A 25,204-nucleotide genomic window follows, 5' to 3' on the forward strand; every position below is an offset into this window, starting at 1 on the left:
GATAGTGGTAGATTCATGTGTACAGAATCACAGAAACCCCAAATCATAAAAGCTAAAATGGAGCGGCTCAAAGATAACTTAACTCAGGAAAGCTCTCAGATCTTATGGCAGGTACGGTGCTAAGGGCTGGACTGTCAGACACAACCAAAGCATCAAAGGTTGACTCTTAAATATGGGGAACCAACTGCTGTAACTCACTGGTAGTGTTACTTGATAAATTCCTCAGTTAATTTATACAATATTAGAGAAGCAGAATTAACTTTATCCCAATCCCTCATTTGAGGAAACAGGGGTCTATGGTAAAGTGATTCATCCACCATAACCTTACTGTCAATTTCAAATATCTGAATATGCTATGGCATCTAGCTCTAAGGAACTCTAAAGTAAACTTTTAAACTAGTAAATATATGAAGAATTGAATGAACACATACAGGTTGAGTCAGAACTGGAACCCAGGTTTCCTCTTCTTCAAACCAATGTTTACTGCACTGTTGACAGACCAGGGTTTTCCAAACCAGACATTTGCATACCAACGTTGTAATTTTTGCCATATTAAATTAACAATTTAATTAACATCACTTTTGAACTTAGCTTTGTTCTAAACAACAACATCTGCAAACTGAGGGTTAGTTGTATTATTCATATTTTTCTATTATTGATAAAATATGTAACTATTCGTCATGTTCAACCAGAGCTATAAGCATCAATCTTTGGGAAACACTGATTAGACAATACTTCGTCTAGAGAAAAATAAGCATCAAGACTGCACAGAATCATTCCTTACTATTTTCATTTTTGTCAACAAGTTCAAAGCTTGATTCCATGGAGACCCTGAAATCCTTCTGAATTTTCATCTGAGAAACACTAAAACTACACTGGTAACTTCCTACATTTTCTCTATTGAACAGATGAATGAAAATGATTCTGTTCAAATTAGCCAACTATTGGTTATTATCAGGGAATTATAATCTTCAGAAAAGTAAACAAAAACAACTTAATTTCCAAATAGCAGTAGAGCATACTATTAAGTCTAGTCTTGAAATCAAGTTTCCACAAGCAGAAAATATTCTTTACTCACCAAATTCAGGACAACACTCATTCTCCAATGAATTCAATAACCTTTCAAGGGAAAAAAAAAATAAGTAAAAAGGAAAATGTGAGTTCTTTTTTAGGAATGAGATGAAACACATTTTGCAAATTAATGAGTGTAACGTAGGCGGGAACACACCTGGTTACACTTGAAAGTTATCAAAGTGCCTCCATTTAGCATATTTCACTTTACAATATCCACAGTATGTTTAGATCCCTCTAATTACTGAAAACAAGTTCAAAGTTTTTATGTGCTTGATGAGAGTATGTCAGACTAGAACATCAAAACAACCTTGGAGGTTCTCTATTTTATTATTTATTATTTCTTCCTCACATAATACTTTGTCTTGTAACAGTAGTTTTCCATTTGGAGTTCCCCATTCTCTATGAAGAATATTTTAATTTGTGCTTTTATTTAGAGGGTTTATAATATATGCACCTTCCAGATCACATGAATGCCCATCTTATAATCAAGTATTTCTATGCAATTTCAGTGGTTCCTATTTGTACTTGAATGTTTTCCTTATTCAGAAGGGAATTTTGTGGCTATTTTTAAACAATTTTTTGTTGAAAAATGTAATGCAAATATGAAACACCATGTAAATAAATAATTTAATGAATGTTCACTTCATGGCTAGTTTGCCAAGGTTTCTACTCCCTTTTTATATTCACTTGGGTGTATTGTTCTTTTTTGTCACCTTTTTGCCATTTCAAGAATTTTTTTCTATTCATTGAAGGACACAACTATCAGCAACACTGTTTTATCCAATTTGCAACATTTTGTGAATGATATGCTTCTTCTAATATTATGGTTACCTTTTTGTGTGTTATTTTCTTCAGATAGCTTGTCTAAAGACTTCCTTTAAGTTTAAATTCTCTAGCAAGATATATGTTTGTTTCTGAAATTTTAAAAAGTTGAATGCTCTAGAATTACCGTATCCTACTTATAGTAATCATTTTCTTGCATTTTAAAAATAGTTTTATCATCCAAGGGTGCATTCAAAATAAACCATAGGCTTTTTGGGTCTGTTTTTTAAAATGTATTTTAAGTGTCTTTTTATCTACAAGTCTTCCTTCCATTCTTTTTTCTTCCAGTGCGATTTATTTGTTAAAGAAAAGGGCTTTGTTTCTTGTTATTTGTTCTTGTCCTGTTGTTTTGTTCCATTGTCAGATTTTGCTAAGTTTATCCAGATGGTAGACTTAACATATTTCTCTCTCCTCTGTATTTCCTGTTAAATTTCTAGTTTATGGACTTGATTGGGTCAGGCTGCATTAAAAAAAAAACTTTCTTTGCAAGACTATTTCATAGGTGGTTTTCTCATATAAGCATTTAATGGTAAAGAAATTTCTCTAAGCACTGCTTCATTACATCCCACAAATTTTGACATGTTTACATTTATTGAAAATATTTTCTAATTTCTCTTGTGACTTCTCTTGCGACCCATAGTGTCTTTAGAAGCATGTAGTTTAATTTCCAACTACTTGGTTTTCTACAAATATCTTTTTGTTATTGATTTCTAGTTTAATTCCTTTCTGGGCAGAGAAAATATTTTGTTATGACTACAATCATTTAAAATTTGTTGAGGTTGTTTTATGATAGAATATGGTCCATTTTGGTGAATATTCCATGTGCATTTGAAAAGAAGACAAGTTCTCTAGTTATTGGGTGGAATGTTCTATAAATGTCAAATAGGTCAAATATGTTGATAGAAGTTTTTATTCTGCTCTTCTATATCAACAGTTCCCAAATTTGCCTGCACACTGTTGAAACCACCTTTGTAAATTCCAAAAATATTCATGTCAGTATCCCACCCTAGAGACCATAATTTAATAAGTCTGGGATGTAGGCTGTTCTTTGGAGTTATTAGGAGATTCCTAGGTGATTCGAATGTGAAGGCAAGCTTGGGTCCTGGGTTCTTTATCCTTACAGATTTTCTGTATACTTGTTTTACAAATTACAGAGAGGGGAGTGATGAACTTTCTGACTATTGTTGTAGGCTAGTTTCTTATTTCAGTTCTATCGGTTTTTGCTTCAGTGCCACTTTGTAGCACTGTTAGGATTTTGCATCTTCTTAATGAACTGACCCCTTTATCTTGTTTTAATATCGATCCCCCTGATTACTAGTGAAGGTAAACATTAAAAAAAAATCTTTCTGACCACTCAGTTTTCCTCTTTTGTGAGTTGCCTGTTTATGTTATTTGAATATTTTTTTTTATCTTTGTCAGAATTCTTTATATTTTCAGAGCTTTACTATATTATTTCAGTCTGTGGCTTGCTTTTAACTTGATTTAAAATGTCTTCTCATCTGTGTATAAAACAATCAAAATTTAAAATCTTTTCCTAATGAATGGCACTGTTTTGTCTGGTTTAACAAATCCTTCTCTACGGTGGTGTCATAAAGACATCTGTGTTTTCCTAAAAGTTCGGAGTTTTGTTTTTCACATTTCACATTTACTTCATTTGGAATTTAATTTTATTTTTGGTGTGAGATCAGGATCTAATTCCATATTTTTATATGAATAGCCAATTTCACTAAAACCACCATAATTTGTCTTTTATATAGCCAATTAACAAAGTTTCTGTGCCAATTTTACTACCAAGAATAATGAGTAATAGTTTTTCCCACAACCTTACCAACATTTCTTCCTTACCAGACACCTTTATTTTATACCAACTTCCAGGTACAGGTACTTGCCTTTCTAACTTTCTTTTTGTCTATTCTTGTGTTAATATCACATTTTTAAAAGTTGCTTTTAAAATAGAATTACCATATGATCTAGCAATTCCAATTCTGGATATATACCCAAAAGAACTGAAAGCAGTCTCACAGAGATATCTGCACATACCACGTTCATAGCTGCATTCATAATAGCTAAACACAACTCAATTGTCCACTGAAGGATGAATAGATAAACCAAATGTGGTATATACTTACAATGGAATAATATTCAGCCTTAAATAAGAAGAAATTCTAACACATGCTACAACACGGATGAACCTTGAGGATGTTATGCTAAGTTAGTCACAAAAGACAAATACTGTATGATTCCACTTACATGAGGTGCCTCAAATAGTCAAATTGATAGAGCAGAAAAAGTTGTGGTTGCCAGGGGCTGGCAGTAGAGGTGAATGGGGAGTCGTTTAATGGGTATAAAATTTCAGTTCTGCAAGATGAAAAGAGTTCTGGGGATTGGCTGCACAACAATGAGAATATACCTAACACTACTGAACTGCACACTTTAAAATGGTTATTTCAATGGTAAGTCTTATGTATATTTTACCCTATTTAAAACTAAAAGGGGGCTTCCCTGGTGGCGCAGTGGTTGAGAATCTGCCTACCAGTGCAGGGGACACGGGTTCGAGCCCTGGTCTGGGAAGATCCCACATGCCGCGGAGGGGCTGGGCCCGTGAGCCACAATTACTGAGCCTGCGCGTCTGGAGCCTGTGCTCCGCAACAGGAGAGGCCGCGATAGTGAGAGGTCCGCGCACCGCGATGAAGAGTGGCCCCCGCTTGCCGCAACTAGAGGAAGCCCTCGCACAGAAACGAAGACCCAACACAGCCATAAATAAAAATAATAAATAAATAAAACTAAAAGGAAAAAGCAACCCCCAAAAAACCTGTTCTTCTAGAAAAAAAAAAAAAATCTGCATTTAATAGTTCTCTTAGTCTTTGGTGTTCTGCAGTTTCACCACGATGTGTCCAGGTACAGAATTCCTTATTTTAATCCTGCTCAAGAATAAGTGCTTCTTGAATCTAATTCAAATATTCCACAACCCTGAAAAATTCTTAGTTATTACTCTTTAAATACTGACCACACCCATTCTCTCTGGTCTCTCTTTTTGACACTCCTCTTAGATTTATGTTCAATCTTTCTTATTTCTCATGTATTTAGCTCCTGCATTGCATTCTAGTAAATTTTCCTCATAGTGTGTATCTTAGTTCTAGTCAAATGTATAGTTGTCAAACACTGAACGGAAAAAATTTTTTATATATTCCTTAAAAAAAGTAAGGCTCTATGTCAGCAAACTGTGCTAGAAGTAAAAAGTCAAGAAACAGGTAGAGATATGACTCACCTCTACAACTCAGGAGAATGTGCCAAAGCCAAAACAATAACAAATATTCAAAGCCAGCAGGATGCTGCTTTGTGTCAAGTGCTAGGTACCTGTGAATGGTACCCAGCCTGATTACATTACATCCCAAAGCCTGAAACACAGCATTTCACACTGCGTCTATGACCTTGAGCAGGAAATTTATTTACTCTGAAGCTTCTTTATGTGGGCTGCTGTGAGAATCAAATGGGATAAAGTGAGCAAAAGTGCTATACGCCAAAGTAGTATTAAGGTATTTTCTCAATTCTAAAATATTATTAAATGGTCCGGCGCACTATGCATTTTATGATAGTTTGGGGAAGATGCGGAGAGGAACAGTCCGTTAGACGTACACTTAAGACATTTCCGATTTGGGAAATTAAAAATATGGAAAAGTCTGCTTTTAGAACTGAAGAACCAGGGTACTTTCTCTATTATGTCCACACACGTCCCTTTTCTTGAATTTGAATGATTTCTCTCTCGCCCAGTGTTAGGTTTTACCAACCTCCTTCCTGACAGCTGTCAGAATTTTCCACACTGGATTTCTTGACCCCATTTTCACGGACCGGCTGAAACTGAGGAGCTGCCTCGCTCGGACTGCCTTTCGCACGCTCAGCTTAGCTTCTGTACTGTCATTGGCTGTTGCTCTTCCCGGACCCGCCCACAACGACCTCAACCCTGATTGGATGACAGTGCCCTTTTGTTATGGCAAAAGGTGGATCCCGAGGGTTTGAGGTAGGATGATTGGGGCGTCGTGTAGCTAATGCGCAAGCGTGCCTTCTTGAGTGGGGATTGGCTGGCGACGGGCCGGGACGGGGCGGGACTCCAGCCTCGACGCACGCTCTGTGGGCGGAGAGGGCGGGGTTGCCGGTGCCAGTTGGTCCGAGTGTCCAGGCCTGAGGTATCCTCCCGATCCCTCCCACTGCCGGCGCCTCAAACGGCAGGTGAGGGCCGTCGTGGGCCGCGGAGGGCTTGGCCCTGAGCGACTGGAGTTGCGGCCTCAGTACTGACGAGAGCCTGGAGGGCGGGGCGGGATGTACGCGGCCCGGCGCACGGGGACCCGGGAAGAGCGTCCTACGGCCTGGGCGTTAGGTGGGCGGCCGAGGCCTGGCTCCCTGCAGAACCCCTGCGCAGCCTCTTTTTCTCATCCTCTCGTTGTTGGGCGCAGAGGTTCCTTTGTGGAGGGCCCCCCGCGGTCCGTGGCGCGGACCTCCTGCCGCCTTCTCCCCGCGGATCCTGAGTCTAAAGCCTCTGTCGGCCCGGCCCCCCCTCCCCCCGCCCTGAAGTGGGACTGCGGGAGGGGCGTTCGGTTGGGTTGGGACCTGGCATGCCTGGACTAGCCCGCGGCTTCTCGGCCGAGAGCTCGGAGACGGGGGCGGGGGAGAGGACGCGGGGGCGGGGAGGGAGCCGAGTGAGCGGTGAAGCCAGGGCTGGCGACATCTTTTCAGGCTCTGAAAGTAGCTCCCGAGTTAGTTTCTCAGTGGGCATCTTTCAAGGGTCCTGCTGGACAAGTTTAGGGACTTAGGATTGTTGGAAAGGAGAAACAGGAGACATTCCTGAAAGACAGGATTTTCGTTGTGTATCGATTCCAGTACTATGACGGAATAATATTAAGGACAGATGGTGTGCTCTGTTCCCAGCACTCCGTACCTGAGAATCCAAAGCTGTGCCTATATATTCCGTGCCTGTACTCATTCATTGATTAAACTCAATATAGCTAGCCACTCTGGGGATCTCGTTTCTGATCAAATATTTGGCCAAACAGTCCCTTAATTTTGTGGAATTTAAAATTGGACTTAACCAGAACAAGTCAGAATTTGAAGGGACTTGAACAAGCCATGTTGAAAGTCGTTGCAGCTTGCAGTGGATGAAATTTACCTTCAGTTTTTTAGATAGTAGAAATAGCAAAGAAATTTGACATCAAGGGTTGCAAAATGTTTTGCAAATTTAGATTAGGGTCATATTAAAGTGTCTTCCATTGCATAATGGAAAAAGCAGGGACTTTTTAGTTAGATCTGAGTTCAGATTCTTGGTACAGACTTCGGCTATGAACTCTAAGGCAAGATATGTAGCCTTTCTGAGATACAGGGTCCACGTTTGTAAAGTACCATGTCCTGTTGATTTGATGAGCTAATATATGTAAAGAATTTAGTATATTAATGCACAGTGACGTTTAGTAGTCTTGCTAGTTCCATTAGTAAGTTGATGACGGATGACGAAAATCAGTTTTAGATGCAGAAAAGTTGAGTGGTTTAGGTTGGGTGGATATCGGAAAAGTCTCAAAATCTCAGGTCTCCGATGTGAGCATACCTGTGGTGGAGTGGTGGATAAAACTAGACTGAGACATTGACTGTATGTAGTCTTGGCTCTGTCTATGTAAGTATTACTGTGATCTTAGGTAGGCCATTATCATCTTGGCCTTGGCTTAGTTGTAAAAATGAGGCAAGTGGACCAGGTAATTTTTAAAAATTCTTCTTGTGGCCTGAAATAGAGCTAAAAGGTAGAAAAGATAATAGCTAACATTATTGAATAACTACTGTGTATTGTTGCAATCACATTATATATATCAACTCATAATATTCTCACAACAAAACTATGAGGTACATACTGTTATTAACCTCATTTTACAGATGAGGAAACTGAGGCTGAGATGTTAATCTTACCTAAGGTCCAGAGCTTATAAATAGGAGAGCTAGCATTTGAATCCAGGTAATCTAAATCCATGTTCTTAATCACTGTGCTAAACTGCCTCTTATGAAGAGCATGTCATGGTACTGTTGGGCATACTAGAAAAGAAGGTAGAGGTGTACTTGGTAAGATGATAGCCTTTGGTCACAGCTGACTGTGAGGGCATGGAAAATGGGTCTATACTAATGCTTGCCACATTTCTGGATCCTTGTTCTTTCCATACCTTTGCTCCCTGGACTTAAATTATCAAAATAACTCTAGATTCTCTTCCACTGACCAAGGCTAGATGAAGATAGGCACTAAAATTTACTGTGATTTTTGAGAAAAGTTTTATGAGATCTGACCTCGGCTTAGGTCAGAGTTGAGGAATCCCAGACAGTCATATCCATTGCGGAGAGCTAAGGCAGATTTTGGATACGCTAAGGCAGATTTTGGATAAACAGATCAGCGTTAGCACCCCACATTTATTTCAGTGTTCCCACACTTGAGATACTTTGGTCTGGATTCTCTCTCTTTTAATGTCAGGTTTGGATTTATGTGTAGGGGCAGAAGGAGTTGAAAATGAACTCCTAAGAGCACATCTGACACAATTGGATTGATATGATAGCAACTATAGATTGAGAAAAAGAATTTTATAGTTGAAAAATTTAATCTTGTGTTGAGTGCATATTATGATGTAGTACTGTGCTAATGTAGGCATTGCGAAGTTTGAGGATTGACCCTATTTTGAAGGAAGTAAAATCCATGGCTAAAATACTTTGACTTAAAGAGCTCAACAAACCTTTTGATCCCATATATAAAATAAATCTGTTTATGACTCTGGATGTCCTGACAGACTTAGAATATATACAGGAGTAGCGTTTTGAGACTGGTCTATTTGATCACATCACAGTAAGAAAAAATGGCTACTTGTGTTTTTTTGTTGTTGTCATGCAGAGGCAGCCGGTGATACTCTGGTGTTGCACATGGCTGCCACATACAGTTGGGCAGGTTTTGCACTTTTCAGCCCTCAGGGCAATCTTACATGGACTATGATGTGAGTAGTGTTGTCTTGGGTTATGTGGTATATCCTATAGCACTGTCCTTGCGCCTTGCTTTTGTGCTCTTGCTTCCACCCCAATCTGGACGTGTTTTTCTAAGAGTAATTTTCTATTGTTTGGGTTATATGTGGCCAAAATTTCAGAAACTGGCTTCTTTTTCCTTACCTACTACATTGGTCAGCCTGGAACACTTTGCATTTATGGAAGACTTCTGGGTTTAATTTTAGTATTAGACTAAAATACGGGCAAAAGAAGTATAACCCATCCCTATACTAGATCTGATTTCAAAGTTGAGCGCATTGATTTTGTGATTATCTGTTGCTTTTTTTTTTTTAGGTAATTTTTTTTTTTTTTTAACTTTGGGTTTATTTATTTATTTATTTATTTATTTATTTATGGCTATGTTGGGTCTTCGTTTCTGTGCGAGGGCTTTCTCTAGTTGCGGCAAGCGGGGGCCACTCTTCATCGCGGTGCGCGGGCCTCTCAGTGTCGCGGCCTCTCTTGTTGCGGGGCACAGGCTCCAGACGCGCAGGCTCAGCAACTGTGGCTCACGGGCCTAGTGGGATCTTCCCAGACCAGGGCTCGAACCCATGTCCCCTGCATTGGCAGGCAGATTCTCAACCACTGCGCCACCAGGGAAGCCCTATCTGTTGCTTTGACTTGTGTATCATATCACTCTTCTCAGCTGTCGTGAAAATTCTGTTTCAGGTGTATTCTTAAAAAGACTGGATATTAGAAATCTGGAGCATTTAATATACAGGTTTCCCCCTACTACCTTAAAGTAGAGCATTCCTACCTTTTGTAAGCTGAAATGGCGTAAAGTGATGAAGCAATTATCTTAGGACACATCTTGCTAACAGATGCACAAAATAAATAAAACACGGATGCTCACAGACACAGGTCAGAGCTGTGGCGGCTTGCGGCTGAGATGCTGAGTGTAGTTCTCAGGGAAGGAGCTTGGTGTCACTGCTCAGAGTGAGTGCTGCCTCTGACACCTCGCTGCAAAACAAACGCTGAATGCTATTTTTGTTTTTTGCCTTTTTTCACGAAAGTGAAAATCCTCGTCAGATTTCTTTTGTTTAGCAAAACAGGTACTAATGTAGGTCTTTTATACAAGTGAAGTGGCGTAAAGCAAACTGTTAAAAAATGGGGAATACTTCTCTCATGTAGCAGGGAAGATAGCCAAGTTGAAGTCTGCTGTTGCTGAGTATTCCCAAGATCATTTACTTTTGCTTTTGGCTGTTACCTCTGTCATCCCTCCCAGACAAGTATCAATAGTTGAAGTGGTATGAAAGTGCTCTTCTCTTGGGGAAGGGCCAAATAAAGTTTTCACTGCTAGCACTCTTCCTCTTCAATTATAAAGACACATTGATTGAATGGAGAAGAATAATTTTTAAAGTGTGGTCTTCGAATACTATTATACAAAGCATTTAATGACTTAAAGAATTTTTGGAAAAAAATATCATAATCAGTCTATTTGGATTTATGTGTGTGTGTGTATAGATATATATACACATATACACACATATTTAAACAGTTGACCCTTGAACAATGAGGGTTAGGGGTGCCGACCCTCTGCACGATTGAAAATCCACATACAACTTTACGGTCGGCCTGCCATATACGCAATTCCACATCTGCAGATTGAACCAACTGTAGGTCGTGTAGTTCTGTAGTAGTAGTTATTGAAAAAAATTTGAGTGTAAGTGGACCCGCATAGTTCAAACCCTTGTTCAAGGGTCAGTGTGTGTGTGTGTGTGTGTGTGTGTGTGTGTGTGTGTGTGTGCAACTATATCTACCTATCTATCTAAAACTTTTTCTGAAGTACAAAGAACCTGAGAGTTAAAACCAGTGAGGGAGAGTAACGCTAATGCTGGATAAGTGAGAAGACTTGGGGTAGATTTATTAAGCATTATTTTTAGTGTTACTTCTTTAATAATGCTACTTGTAAAGGAGGTTTAATATCTTTCTTTTTTAGACTGAGTGATATCTTACTTGAGAGGCAGTTTATACATGTGTACACTGAGCATTCTATTGCCATGTTCATGCCAGTATCTGAAGTGTCATGAGGGAATATACAATACACTGTTCACTGTTTTGATTGTGATTCTAGTTCTGGTATGTAGACATCCTTGTTCAATAGGTTTGGGTTCTACTGTTCAGCATATGGAGGCATAGCAATGCCTTGGGTATAGTAGGTGCTCAATAAATACTTGCTGAAAGAGTAACAACATTGACTAAGATCTAAGTTGTTTCAGTGAGTAAATTAGATTGGTTAACAAATCTGTTTTCAGTAATTGGTACATTATTTAATAAATTTTGAGCCCATTGCATGTGAAATGAATGTTAGCAATAGAGCAGAACATGTTTCACAAGGATTTGGTGCTTTAATATTTTGGAGCCTTTTATGGACAGAAGAAAATATTAATATTTATTTACTCATTTACATCCTAATTAAACTATTTTAACTATAACCAGGAGGTGACAAGTACATATTTTTCATTTAACCCTTATTAGTGTTTCAGATAACTAGTATTTTTCTTTTGAATTTTATGTTTAAAAAGTGTTAATTGGTATATATGAAACAATGTTTTAATAATGAAGAATATTTTTAGATTTGTCTTCCTTGCTGCCATTATCCTTAATGTAAGAGCTTTTTCAATTTGCTGTGTTTTCTTTATCCATACTAAAGATTTTTCACATAATTTACATCAGTGAATATACAATGGCATAAACATTCTTTCATGTTATTATAGTCATAATTATTTTTAGTAGCCACTCCATTAGAAATGGCAACTATAATCAACCAGACTCTGAATGGACAGTTTATGTCGTTTCCAATGTACTGGGTTATAAATAAGGTTGAAGTAAAAATTTTTATGGATGTAATTTTTTTCCTTCTTAATTTTCCTTAGGCTAAATTTCCAAGAGTAAAATTACTTTGTAAAAAATATTTAAATGTTTTTATGAATCTTGTTTATTACTGTACTGCTTTCCAAAAATATTACGTTTAAAATTTGTGTCCAATATTTTGTGTTTGTTTTTCCATAACTTTGCTAGCATTGATCATTATCTTCTTTTAGAAAAATATTTTATGAAATATACAGTGGTATTTTATTATGCATTTCTTTGACTACCAAGAAACTCAACATTTTCTCTTATTTACTTAATACTTCTCTTTGTAAACTGTAAATATTCTTTGCTTATTTCCACACTGGGTATTTATTCTTAGTAAAGCATGTGAAAAGGGTCCTACTGGGTCACTTAATTTTCTTTTGAAAAACAAGCTTATATTTCATCACTCTATGTGTCTATGTTTCTAACTTTTTCTTATTGCAGACCATTCATCAAGAATTTTGCATCCAAGGCCCAAAAGTTTGTTACCGAAGATGATGAATGCTGACATGGATGGTATGTTCTTCATTTTCCTTTTTGTATGTTCCTGGTTTTGTGGCGCATACATTGCTTTATTAAGCAATAGAAAGAGCAGAGAATCAATACTTAGAAGGCTTTGATCTTGGCCAGTGTACTTATTTATAATCCCATCTAGTTCTAGAAAAGATTTAAGGCAATTTTCATTCTTTAACTACGAGATGTTGGCAAAACATTTTACCTTCACCTTGGTGTCCTCATCTGCCATGTGGGATTTAACCTTTTATTTTACAGGGCTCTTGTATAAGTCAAGTAAGAATGAATATAAACTATTTTGCAGATCTTTTAAGTGCTATACTACACAAATGGTAGCTAATATTAATAGTAAATCTGAACCTTTTCATTACAGCAGTTGATGCTGAAAATCAGGTGGAACTGGAGGAGAAAACACGACTTATTAATCAAGTGTTGGAACTCCAACACACCCTTGAAGGTTAGCTTGCGTTTTGTATTTTTCTTGACTAACATCCAGGTAATTGAAATTGTAATTGTAAGCAGATTGCTAAATTTTGTTTGTTACTGTGCACAGTTTTTAAAAGTATAAATTTCAAAGTCTACTTCAGTAGTTTTTCTCCTCTCCTGGCCTGTAGCTTTGGCTGGTGATTTCAAAGAACAGATACGTTTCAATAAGGAAGTCAAATAGTGTTCTTATGCTTCCCTCTTTAAGGTCTAACATAATGAGCTCCGTTTAAGTCCCTACACTGTGTTACTAAGTCCACTTTAATAAAGCTTATATGAGAGTAAAATCAGTGTATTAGCCTCAGGGATTATAAGGGAACTGATCTGAGTTTTTTCATTTTCTAAATGTCTTGCATAAAATTAATTCCACCAGTGAAACATCTTTTGGTTTTCAACGAAATTAAGAGGTGGTGGTGTTTTTTTTTGAAATCAGATTGAGCAGATCATGTCATTCCAGTGGCTTCCCATCTCACAGTTAATGGAAGCCAGGTTCCTCTCTGGAAGTCTCTCACTTCCCTTTTACCTTTCAGAGTCCTGTCACACTCCCTGACTGGGACACTTCAACCTCCTTGCTGTTCTTTCAGCAAGCTTCTCCTCAGGGTCTTAGCAGTTGCTGTTCCCCTGTGCTTGAATCTTTTCCCTTAGTCATTTGCATATCTGTGTGGCTCATTCTGTTACTTCCTTTAGGTCTCTAGCGAAATTTCCTTAATCAAAATAGCTATCCCTGACTATACTGTATCACAGGACAACTGCCCTTTGCTTCCTGTGACCCTTACCCTTCTTGCTTTTTCTCCTGACCCCCACCCACCCTAAGCCCCATTAGAATGTCAGCTTGTTAAGGGCAGGGACCTTTTTTGTTACTGTTGCCTCTAGAACAGTGCCTGTCTCTTAGAAGGCACCCCAGTAACTTAGTTGCTAAATGACTGAGGTGTGGTATCTTCTTTTTTTAATCATCAAGACCTGTTCTTTTGAATTTCTTGCTAATGTAAAAATATAAAACGATCAATTGCTTGGAAACTGACTGCATATATCCAGTATGTGAATTCAGTTATGTTCACCTACTACACTGTCTTAAATATTACTAGTAAAGACATTATGGTTTTATGATGATATGAACCAAAATTAACATTTTAAAAACAGTATTTTTTTAAATAACCATTTTAAGAGTTAACTACTTAACAAAAATGCTGTTTACAAAGAATAACATTTAGTCTAATGTGAAATCTCTTTTTAGGAATTTTGGCTATTGATTTGTACTCAGTTTACTTTCTTTACCTTAACTTCTAAAGTAGTCTGAGTTTAAAAACAAAATTTAAGGATTGTGGTATTTCTTTTACGAATGAATCTTAATAAGCATTTTATAACATGGAGTCATTGCCATCATTTTGTTGACAATGCGCTTTTTTATTTTTCATATAGATCTCTCTGCAAGAGTAGATGCAGTTAAGGAAGAAAATCTGAAGCTAAAATCAGAAAACCAAGTTCTTGGACAATATATAGAAAACCTCATGTCAGCTTCTAGTGTTTTTCAAACAACTGACACAAAAAGCAAAAGAAAATAAGGGATTGATATCCCTTATGTCTTATGGAATTGCTGCTGATCTTTTTTTCTTTAAAACTTGGATAGATTCCAAAAGTTATAGTACTTTTGTTTGTGGCTTCACTGAGTATTTATGAAGATAGTGTCAGATCTAAGCAAAATTAAGAGCATAACAGAAGACTTCCATGAGTTTGTGTATTATGTTAGTCTATGAAAATGTGCAAAGGTATTGTAGAGACTTTATAATTAGAAATGCATATATTTATGAAACTTGAAAATGAATGTTATATCAAATTTGCTTTTATAGGTTTAGCATTGTCTTTTATTATAGGCATAGTTAGAGATACAAGAAAATAACCACCGTGTTGTGAAAAAGTGACCAAAATCACGTACTGAATGCACAGCTTTATATACCCTGTCCACCATCGTGTGCCTCTTCTCCATTTGCTTTCTTCCCATTTTCTTTCCCCTAAGGAAAATATTGGTTTCACATTTGTAAAAAGTAATTTCAGTAGTTAATCATCTAAGAGAGTAGCCCGAACTCTGTTGAAACTTAACCAAAATAAGATACTTACTCAGCTTAGGGCTTATTTGTTATATTTAGTAATAAGATAGGATAGTTGGTTTCTGTTTAATCAATTGAAAACGGGGGATATAAAGATGAAGATTTTTCTTTGAAACTGAATTATCGTATTGGGAAGATTTGTTGTTAAAAACTTCCTTTGCACAGAATAATCCACTTGATACCTGAAAAGATGAGCTCTGGTTGTGTGTGTGTTTGAAACAGAAAATTTTGAGGAAAAATAGAAATAGGGTAGGAGAAGTATTCAATACTTGGTAAGTACTTGTAACCAACTCCAAATGTTTTTACTCCAGATTTGTGTTATCTCTGGCACAGATTAGATTTGAGGGGGGAATATATAAGAAAATGGATTAAGTTTGGCTAACCTTATGTAAACCACACCTAGAAGGGAATAAAGTTTGGTCTCAGGTTTATTTGCAGTACCCAGATGATCAACTTTGCAAAGTCCCTTAAAAAGTGTATTAGTATCAGAATCATGAATAAAATGGGAGAGTTTTACATGTATACTAATTGATGCTTTCTCAGTATTTTATCTCACTACTTCTCCCAGAATTTTCTGTAAACCCAACTACTGGTTTGCAGAGTTTTAGTCATTTAACAGTTTTTTAAAATTTAGTTTGTACATTCCATTTGGTAAAGAAATCAGTATCACAAGTAATGTTAAAATATTAAATAGGAAAAGAGATCCACTAATATAGTTTATGGTTATTAAATTTAGGCTAATCATGGAAGAATCTTAATGTTTCTATTGGTGTTAAGATTTGATGACTTTAGCTGTATGAATATATAATAGTCATACTGCAAACATTTTGCATCCCTTTGTGACCTAATTTTTAAACATTTAAAACTGTGTTGCTATTATGCTTTGCTGTTTAATAAAAAGCTGTTTCAAAAATTGCATGTGTTTTGATATTGTTGCGTAAGTAACTGGGATATATACAGTGGTGCAGTGGTGTATCAGGGTTGTTCAAAGCCACAGGATAAGTAGCATATCTTATTTAAGTACCAGTTACTGGATGTTTAAGGGAATACTATTTTTTTAAAAATTAATTTATTTGTATTATTTTTGGCTGCATTGGGTCTTTGTTGCTGCATGTGGGCTTTCTCTAGTTGCGGCGAGTGGGGGCTAGTCTTCATTGCGGTGCGCGGGCTTATTGCAGTGGCTTCTCTTGTTGCGGAGCACGGGCTCTAGGCGCGCAGGCTTCAGTAGTTGTGGCTCGCGGGCTCTAGAGCGCAGGCTCAGTAGTTGTGGCACACGGGCTTAGTTGCTCCGTGGCATGTGGGATCTTCCCGGATCAGGGCTCGAACCCATGTCCCCTGCATTGGCAGGTGGATTCTCAACCACTGCGCCACCAGGGAAATCCGGGAATACTATTCTTATTAAAACAAATATAGGATATTATACCTTAATTTAAAAAATAAAAGCAAAGAATTCAAAGAAAAGGATCCAAGATTGCCAGGGGAAAGGTGGTTGTATTTTTTAGGTTAGGCTAAGCTCTTGTAACGAGATGCAATGGTAAAAAAAACACAGAAGTTTCTCTTCCAACTAATGGTTCTGAGGTGAGCATTGTAATCTAACAACCAGGCTTTGTGAGCTGGGGATTTCTCTGCCATTTTCAACCGTGGCTTCCAAGTCACACTAGTTACCACCATTCTGATTTGCAGAAAAATGCATGGGGTACACATGCAGGGTTTATGGGTTGGGCCTGCTGGAAATGGCTCATGTCCTCTCACATTCCCAAGGGCGTGGGGTTTAGATGCAAGAGTGGCTGAGAAATGTAGTCGCTGGCTGGAAGCCGTAGTCCCGCTACGACTTTATTATGGAAGCCGACGGAGGATGAGGGTGGCAGCAGCTTCAGCCACAGCCCTCTTTTCTTGCTAGTAAGTATCTGTGCCCAGCCTTCTTCCCATACACAGAACGTACTCAGCCTCTCCTCATCCAGTTACTGACTCAGCTCAAAATCCAGGATCTCTATCAAGCTCTGTCAGCTGTAGATGTGACTCTTAATAGTCTGACCACCTCTAAACTGATGACAGATTATTTGCTCTGCCCATTTATAATGGTCTAGTGGGGATAGGATACCTAAATAAAAACTCTAAATTTGGACAACAGAATAAAGGGAAACACATCAAAGCAGTTGTGGAATACTCCTGGGAGAGAGACCCTGTGAAGATCCTGTCTCTGATAGTGGACGAAGTTCCTTGATTAGACCCTGACTGTAATCTCTGGCCAGGGACTGCCCTTTCCCATTGCTCTCCATGGCTTCCCCCAACTGGAAAGTTACTCCTTGTCCATTCCCCCACCCCCACCCAGGACTGTGAAGTAGAGTTTGGAGTATTCCCCTCATGGGAGTTGTGAAAGCAGTCCACTTCGCGCTGGTGTGAGTCTGCTGCCCATCGTCTGTAGGCCTAGCTCACGTTTCTTGGGCTGTACAGTTCCCTCAAGAACAACCTTGTTGTCGATATGCTTCAGTTCCATAGGCTAGGAATCACAATCAAGCTCTTCCCTAGACCAAATTCTCAAAGTTTGCTTGCTTTCCATCCTTACAGGACCCTGCCTCTCTTTCATGGAGGCTACTTTGAAACCAACTGAAAATAAGACTGCGCTGGGACTGCGACACCCAGGTATCACTGCAGGGCTGGGTCCCTTTGACTGCCTTAACGCTTGGAAGAGAAGTCTTAACTGGCCTTCCCCTTCTACCTCCCACACCTCAAAAATAAAACTATTTTGAACTTTTTCTGCTATTCAGGGTCCAGATGCAATTAGCTTTTCTAATCTTGTGACGTACCTAATATGCGTGATCCTTCTCTATTCCCTTCCATCTCTGCTTGGACACTGGTAAGTAAGTTCCTTCTTGTGATAACCTTGCTAAAAGCATCAAGGAACAGCCAATTCATTTCACATTTTGGCTTTTCCAACTGCTGTCCTACAGCTGTTAACTCAGAAGGTGACAAAATGTTACCTGAAATACATGCCCCGCCTGCTCGTCATATGAACGGTAAACCAGTGCTATATATTTTGTTTTCATTATGGCAGTATCTTCAGGATGTCATTTCCGTGTTAGAAATACAGGTGGTAAACAGTGTGTGCAGGGACTGTGCCTAGCTTCTGATCAAGACTCTCCTTGACCAAACTTTACCCAGGTTCTTCTGAGCCCTCTTTGTCTAGGCCTCATCTTAGGCCCTGTCTTCAGCCTGCCTAGTCCAGCTTTAGTAAAAATCCTGCTAGGTGAATCTGATCACCCTGCCTGCCTTCAGCAAGAATCCTGTTAAATCAGCATGGCAAGCACCCTTCTACCCTTGATGTCTCCTCTTAGGAATTTTCCATCCACCAACCCTCCCCTGACCCACTCTGCTCAACGACTATAAATCCCCAGCTGTCTTCACTGTATCTGGAGTTAAGCCCATTCTCTCTCCCCTCTGGTGATAGTGTTGGCCCTATTGCAATAGTCCTGAATAAAGTCTTCCTTATTGTTTTAACCAGTGTCAGAATACATTTTTAATAGTGATACTTCCTAGCTCTAAATGCTGGTGGAATGATGACTGGCAGGGACCGCTTTTCCTCAGGGTCTCCCAGTAGAACTTCCCTCAATACTAACACTAGTATTCCATCCAAAATTTGTCCTCTTTATATTCACTTTGGACTTTACTTATAGCAAGTTAATACAGCTCACAATCCCTTATCTGGAACTCTTGGGACCAGATATTTCAGAATTTGGAATTTTTCATTTCATAAAGTATTATGACTCATACACCAGTACAGCTTGGGGCAGCACTTGGAATCAAATACATTAACATTTTTGTAGTGAAATATATGAATTTAATACTAAGTTACGTAAGTAAAGACTACATGTAGCCTGTCAGGGAGGTCAGGTTTGGCTGCCAAATGAGTTTTGATGTCAAACATGAAAAACTTCAGATTTACAGAGATTTTTGGAATTTGGAATTGTATGTGTAACAATAAAACCATTTGTGGAGAAATAACCAAAATCATCCAAGCATGCAGTTCCAACCAGTTTATGATGTCACATTTATATTCCTGATCAAGTCCTTTCTCCAAACGAGAAGTGAAAGGTGAATTATATATTCTAGAATTACTTTCATGGTCCAAAACAAAGCAAAATTGATCTTAATTCTTTAGAATGCAGTCCTTCTTTACTTTCCGCAATAATTTTGTTTTTCCCTATCTTAACACCCTCTAGTGGTTGTCATCAGATATTTCTTCAATGCTGATATAATCAAAATTGCCAGCAAAGACCAGATATTACTTTAGTTGGTGAGACCACTTGTATATCATGAAAGAATAGAGAATGTGAATAAATGAAAGCTTAACAATTGGAAGAATGCCTTAATTGCCTCTTAGCTACTCTATCCTAAAAACAAGCTACAGTCTATTTCACTTAAATCATAGAGATTAATGGTATTTGAAGATATTTACTATAACAAGGACTTTATGTTGGCTTTAGGACCTAATTTACCATATAATGGAAGGGGTATTGAGGAGTGATGACAGAAGCTAAAGTAATATATTGTAATCGATTGTATAATGTATTTGCCTTGTTTTAAATTTTCTATTATTATCTATACGATGGCTTATCAAATGTTTAGTCTAAGTAATTAAAACTTGAAATTACTCCAAAATTTTACAAAAGACGTAAAACTCTATTCATTTAAGAAACACAAAATGTGTGGTAAGATACTGTGTTTGTTAGGTGTTAAAAGATCATTTAAAAAAAATTATCCTGTTGCCCATTTTCTCTAAAATTATCATTGCTTTTCCATGTATTTGGATCTCTACAAACTTCAAATGCATTCAAAAATACATTTTCTCTCCCATCAACCTGCTTCATCTGACCTGTCAGATGAGGGATAATTTTATTTCCTTAACTCCTCACAGCTGTCATGCTATGGAAATGGGAGCTATAATTTCGGAAGAGATTATTAGAATTTATGTAGAAAATGCTACTATTATGTTTAAATAAATCCTTTACATGAGATTTAAGTAGTTATCCAATATTAACCATATGATATTTCATCTCTAAATCCTGCTGAAGTTAAAAACAGAACCACAATTGAAAAGAGAACAAAAAAGCTCCATAGGTACCTAGAGTGTAATATATTTATGTTTTAACTATTCTGAATAGTTTCCACTGAAAACTATTAGTTTTCTAAATTAGTATTGTAAATTTCTAAGGTACATTACATTCACTGCTAGTGGTTAATTTTCACACGTAAGCAGGTTCATCCTGTGTGTCCTGCAAATGTAGACTGACGCTTGAAAAAAGCTCCTAGTTCTAGTAGTATGTATCTTCCTAGAGGAATGACCAGTGGAAGCAAGGTTACCTTAAAAAAATGTGCAAGAAAAAGGAAGTTACTTTAGCCTGGTCACGTTAAAAAGCCTCTAAAAAGGCCAACTGAAATAAAGAGCAAAATCCATTTATTTTTCTCCTTTATTAGAGGAAAGGATAAAACTTAAATCGTTTTAAACAATAAAGTCACATTACGGTGGTAAAAGGAAAAAGCCATTTCGTTATTGAAGAAGACTCTATGCTTTGTCTACTGCATGGATCTAATACACAAATTTAAACCTATCAGGCATGGTACATCCACAAAGGGTACATCCACAGGAAGGAGCTGTGAACTGGCAAAAACTGGTTGCTCAGATTTTACCACTACAAGCTCATGGAGTTTAACCAAGTGTGAAAGTTAAAATTAATCTGCAACCACGAAAGTAAAAAAAGCTTTAATAATCTTTAGAAAAAAATGAGCATATATAAGACACTTGTCGGCAAGAAGTTTTCCATAAAGTTAAGAAAGGATTTATCTCATGAAGTAGTAGTTTACTTTCAGAAACATTCTCATCTAGAATCATTCAATATGTCTAGTTCACTTGGACATTCCCAATACAAAGCAAGAAAGGGAGTCCCTGCAAGATGTGTTAAGTTTAGTCAGCATTAAATAAATACAAAGTATGGTTAACTACATATTAAGATTGTCCACCACCAATTTATGGAAAGTTCAGAACACAGCAATGGAATAAAGCACTTATTTTCATTTTCAGTTCACTCCCTGAAATAAGGAGTGAATAGTGGCTATACTGGCTGTGTTTGGCTTCCTTTATGTCAGAGGAGAAGCTAGAGGCTCCTTTTCCTTATACATAAGCTTTAAATGTACTACTGGGGAGGGGGATGTACGGGAGGCGGGCTTACCCAAGGATGGGATGTATATGTCCATGAAGGAATCCAAAATATTACCCAACTAGTATAGAGTTCTCTAGATAGTTGGTATTAAAGTAGTTCCATGGTCTCAAAGATTTAGATCACCTTCCAAAGGGTCTGTCACCCAAACATGAAAAATTCTTAAATATGTTAAATGGAATAATACAGCTCTACTATAATGTACTTCTGTGACTTCTGGTACCTACAGTCGTTCCTTGGTATCCATGGGGGATTGGTTCCAGGACGCCTGGCAGATACCAAAATCCACAGATGCTCAAGTCCCATAGTTGACCGTCCTTATCTGCAGATTCTGCATCAGAGGATTCAACATACCGTGTAGTACTGTAGAATTAATTGAAAACAAAATCTGTGTGTAAGTGGACCCACGCAGTTCAAACCTCTATTGTTCAAGGGTCAACTGTGTTTTAAAAAGAGGAGCAATAGTCTACCACAGAGGCAGCTTTGAAGCTAGATGAGACAATAGATTTGAATTTGTCGGAAAAAAGATAAAAATACAAAGCATGATGATTGAGATTAGCCATTACAGTCTCTTAATGATCAGATAAAAGAAAGACTCCCCAATCATAATTTACCTATTAAAGAGGGTATCATTTAAAGAAGAAAAAATATTTAAATTTTATTTTCAAGAGCAATGTAGGCATAAGCAATCTTGTAAATAGAGTAAGCCATTCTGGCATAAAACAACTGTAACAGCTTCAAAAAAATCTGTACACCATTTCGTTTTGATAAACCTCTTATCTCTGTATTCAAATGCAAGTATGCTGCACTACTGACCAGTGATTCTATGAATGACACATAGACATTTCAGTTTTGTTGATTTGTCTGTCAACAAAGCACCTCTTGAAAGGACTCTATAATTTACGTGAACAATGGACCGTAACTATAATTTGACACAAAGTAGGTAAATGTGGGTCACATGCAACACTTCCAATTGTTGACAGAAACAAACAACCATACAGAAACTTTACTGCACTTAGCTCTGTACAACAGAACTCACTCTTACTTATACTATGGAACTACCAGTTATACTGTAGTATAGCCGTTTAAGGGGAAATTCCAATAACTGATTCTTCCAATAGCAGTGAAGTTGCTGCATATTATTTTGCTCTGTAGAAACCAAAACTTTCTCCAAACTATTAAAACTGTGTAACTTCTAATGCTATTACTCTCTTAAAATTTGACATGGAATGTGCCACTTTTCTTTTATTCTAAATTCAAAGACCAGGTTAACTTCAAAGTTTTTTATTTCTGAAAAATAAGATTAAAATAAACGTTTGAAAGAATAACATTGCTAGATAGTAGAAACAGGATGTGCAGATTGCCTCAAGTCCAGTTCTGGCACACCGACTTGAGAATGCCAACTCTCTCTCTTAGGAATTAAAAATACTTGAATACAGGTTACTCCTTTCGTACTCTTCTTTTGCGTACTGACTTTACTGGCCCATCTCCAGATCCTGTGCTCTCATCTGCTTCTCTCATCTAGGGAAAAAAATATGAAAACGTTTATTTTCATACAGTGGGCAACTAGTAGAGAGTAGTAAATAATGTACTTCTTATTCTCTAAAATACATGTTTCTAACAAAACATCTTTATGTTTATATATATATATCTTTATCTTTGTTCCTTAATAACTGATCAAAAACGTGTATATAAATTGATGTGTTTCAATTTGTTCATTTTTTGCCATGATTACATTTTTAGAATAACTGTTTGTCAAATATGCATCTGACAAGGAATAATGCTAATACCTCAATTCATGATTTTATTTCATGATTTACAACTTTAATGTTGGTTAATTAAAGGTTATATGATATTTTCATTGTGGGATATTAAGCATTAACTATACATCACAATGTTTCTGTAAGTAATGAATTGCTGAGCTGGTTTTACAGAGACTTTTTCAGAACTTCTGGTACCTAATACTTTGAGAAAAATTAACAGAGAGGAAAGGGAAACATCAAACTTATGATTTGGGCTTTTTCTCTCCTTTAATTCTTATCCTTCCAGAATAATCGTTTATATATAAATTAAACTTGTATAACAATAAAATAATGCAGGTATTATACAAAACAGTTATAATTATTTCTAAAGGTTATATTATATAAAAATTGATTTATTTTAGCTCACTGACAAACATATAAGAAGATTAAAAGACTGAAAAGATGGAATTTAGATACTTTTAAAGGTACACAAAATATTTTACAAAGCAAAATATAACTAGAATACACATTCAGTGAATGATTCCAAGTATTATTATTAAAAGAGTGACGGCGGGAAACAAGGACTGTTTAACACTCTGTTCTGGAAGAAATTATCTTCACCCAACTCCCTCTAAATAAAGATGTTCATACTAGATAATGAGCCCCAAAACCCATTTTAAAAAAACCTCACTAGGCAGTTAAGACCAGTAACCAGGTATATGTACTGAATAAGCTTTAGAAAACAACTAAAACAATAACAACAGAAGTTTATCTGGGAGATTTCTTCAAATAAACAAAATAGCAAGTTTATCTCATCACATGCAACAGTCCAGGCATAACGGACCTTTACCCTACCTAACTCTAAGCTCTGAGAGTGCTGGGGACGGTGACTGGCAGGTGGGGCTGTGCAGCTCTTAGAGGGCTAGAGAAGCAGAGAAAACAGGCTTGGGGGGTATATACTAGGTGAAAGAAGAAAGCTCGGGTTCTGAATTATACCTGGATGGTTTCTGATTCCATAATAACTGACTATAAAAAAAGGCACTGTGGAAAGTTCTATCATACATCAGGATGGAAAAGGGGGCAGACATATCAAGTTAATGAAAAACTAGTTTATTAAAGATTTGAGAAAAACACCATTACCAGGCATAGTACTCAACTACCCAATGAATGAAATCTTTCAAAATGTTACAGTAAATAACTGTGACAGAATGTTTTCACAATGGCTAAAAGAAAATTGTCTTGTAATAAACAGAACTACTTTTTAAATATTCAGATGGTCTGCTTATTACACCTTTCAACAAAACACTTTAATGAAGTCATTTTTTACAGACGTAGCTCTCTCTTTATATTTTGTAAACCAAAGGCTTACTTTATACTGTTTCATTAGGCATTAAGACGACATAAATTACAGTATTTTCATGCTTTCCTTATGGATACATTTTAAAGCAATATATATGCTCTTAAGAAAGCTGGGAGAAATATGGCAAAAAATTCTTCAAAAACCATACTGCTTTTATTTAATATTTTTTAATGGATTAACAGTCATACATAGAAACTAGTTTATTTTCTGTTAAAGAGTTGCTTACCTCATCCTCTGATCCAGACTTATTTGATTTATTACCTTCTTCTTGTCCTTCTATGATTTCAATTTCTTCTTCACTCTTTTCCTCAGGTTCACCTTCCTCTTCTAGAATTTTTTATTAAACAGATTTTATTAAAGGCAAAAACTCGAATTAGAATTTTGCTATTTAAAAGTATTAAATAAAAGTGGAAGGATGTATTTAAATTCCAATATTTAAAAGCAATTTCTTCCATTAGACATTTTTTTAAATTTAAATAGAAATATTTATTTTACCACATTTTATAAATAAATCATCATATTTGAGGAAAGGGGCAGGTTTAAAGAATTTTAAAGCACTCAGTCTGTATGTAAAATGAAAACCAAAGAATGTGTGTGTGTATGTGTGTACACACATATATGTAAATATATGTGTGTGCATGTGTGTTTTGAGAATGTTTTTTAACTCAACTGTTTCATCAACTATTAAGTTAAAAACAGTGCTCAAGATATAATTTAGGTTATAAAGCACTCATTCTGGAGCCTGGCTTGGGACGCCTGACAACTATCAATAGTTTTATTGCTACCTAGATGTGCATAAGGAAGTCTCACTGGAGAGGCACCAAAAAGCCTCAGCTGTCTTCAGTTCTAACATCTTCTGGAGTTTAGAAGAGGGTGGGAAGGGGAGGTATGATTTAGCAATCCTTTCAAGAGATTAAACTGTTGGTTCCACATGATAAATTATCCGATAAACAACAGCCCTTGGGAGACTTGGTGTGGATTTTG

At 37.0% G+C, this 25,204-nt stretch overlaps 3 protein-coding genes across 5 annotated transcripts in view; 1 reads left to right on the forward strand and 2 right to left on the reverse strand.

Moving 5' to 3' along the window:
• Positions 1–5,796, reverse strand: part of MAML3 (mastermind like transcriptional coactivator 3) — a 628,002-nt gene extending 622,206 nt beyond the window's left edge. Inside the window, exons 1-2 of the mRNA XM_059922512.1 lie at positions 5,685–5,796; positions 1,079–1,119 (exon numbers count right to left, since the gene is read on the reverse strand). Of these exons, the coding sequence (XP_059778495.1) occupies positions 1,079–1,099 (21 nt within the window). The 5' untranslated portion in view covers positions 1,100–1,119; positions 5,685–5,796. The remainder of the gene's footprint in view (positions 1–1,078; positions 1,120–5,684) is intronic.
• The window catches only part of SCOC (short coiled-coil protein), a 41,760-nt gene extending 25,997 nt beyond the window's left edge, over positions 1–15,763 (forward strand). Inside the window, exons 1-4 of one of the 3 annotated variants that reach the window (XM_059922514.1) lie at positions 5,943–6,123; positions 12,247–12,318; positions 12,689–12,772; positions 14,218–15,763. In XM_059922514.1, coding sequence (XP_059778497.1) covers positions 5,943–6,123; positions 12,247–12,318; positions 12,689–12,772; positions 14,218–14,360 — 480 coding nt within the window. In that variant the 3' untranslated portion in view covers positions 14,361–15,763. Of the gene's footprint in view, positions 1–5,942; positions 6,124–6,170; positions 6,272–12,246; positions 12,319–12,688; positions 12,773–14,217 lie in introns of those variants that run through there. The other 2 variants (XM_059922516.1, XM_059922515.1) reach the window with 2 other exon arrangements.
• A 6,623-nt stretch (positions 15,764–22,386) lies between these two features.
• CLGN (calmegin) overlaps positions 22,387–25,204 on the reverse strand; it is a 43,566-nt gene continuing 40,748 nt past the window's right edge. The window contains exons 14-15 of the mRNA XM_059923926.1: positions 24,447–24,547; positions 22,387–22,639 (exon numbers count right to left, since the gene is read on the reverse strand). Coding sequence (XP_059779909.1) covers positions 22,559–22,639; positions 24,447–24,547 — 182 coding nt within the window. The 3' untranslated portion in view covers positions 22,387–22,558. The remainder of the gene's footprint in view (positions 22,640–24,446; positions 24,548–25,204) is intronic.

This window comes from Balaenoptera ricei, chromosome 5, assembly GCF_028023285.1.
Source record: "Balaenoptera ricei isolate mBalRic1 chromosome 5, mBalRic1.hap2, whole genome shotgun sequence".
Taxonomy (NCBI): Eukaryota; Metazoa; Chordata; class Mammalia; order Artiodactyla; family Balaenopteridae; genus Balaenoptera; species Balaenoptera ricei.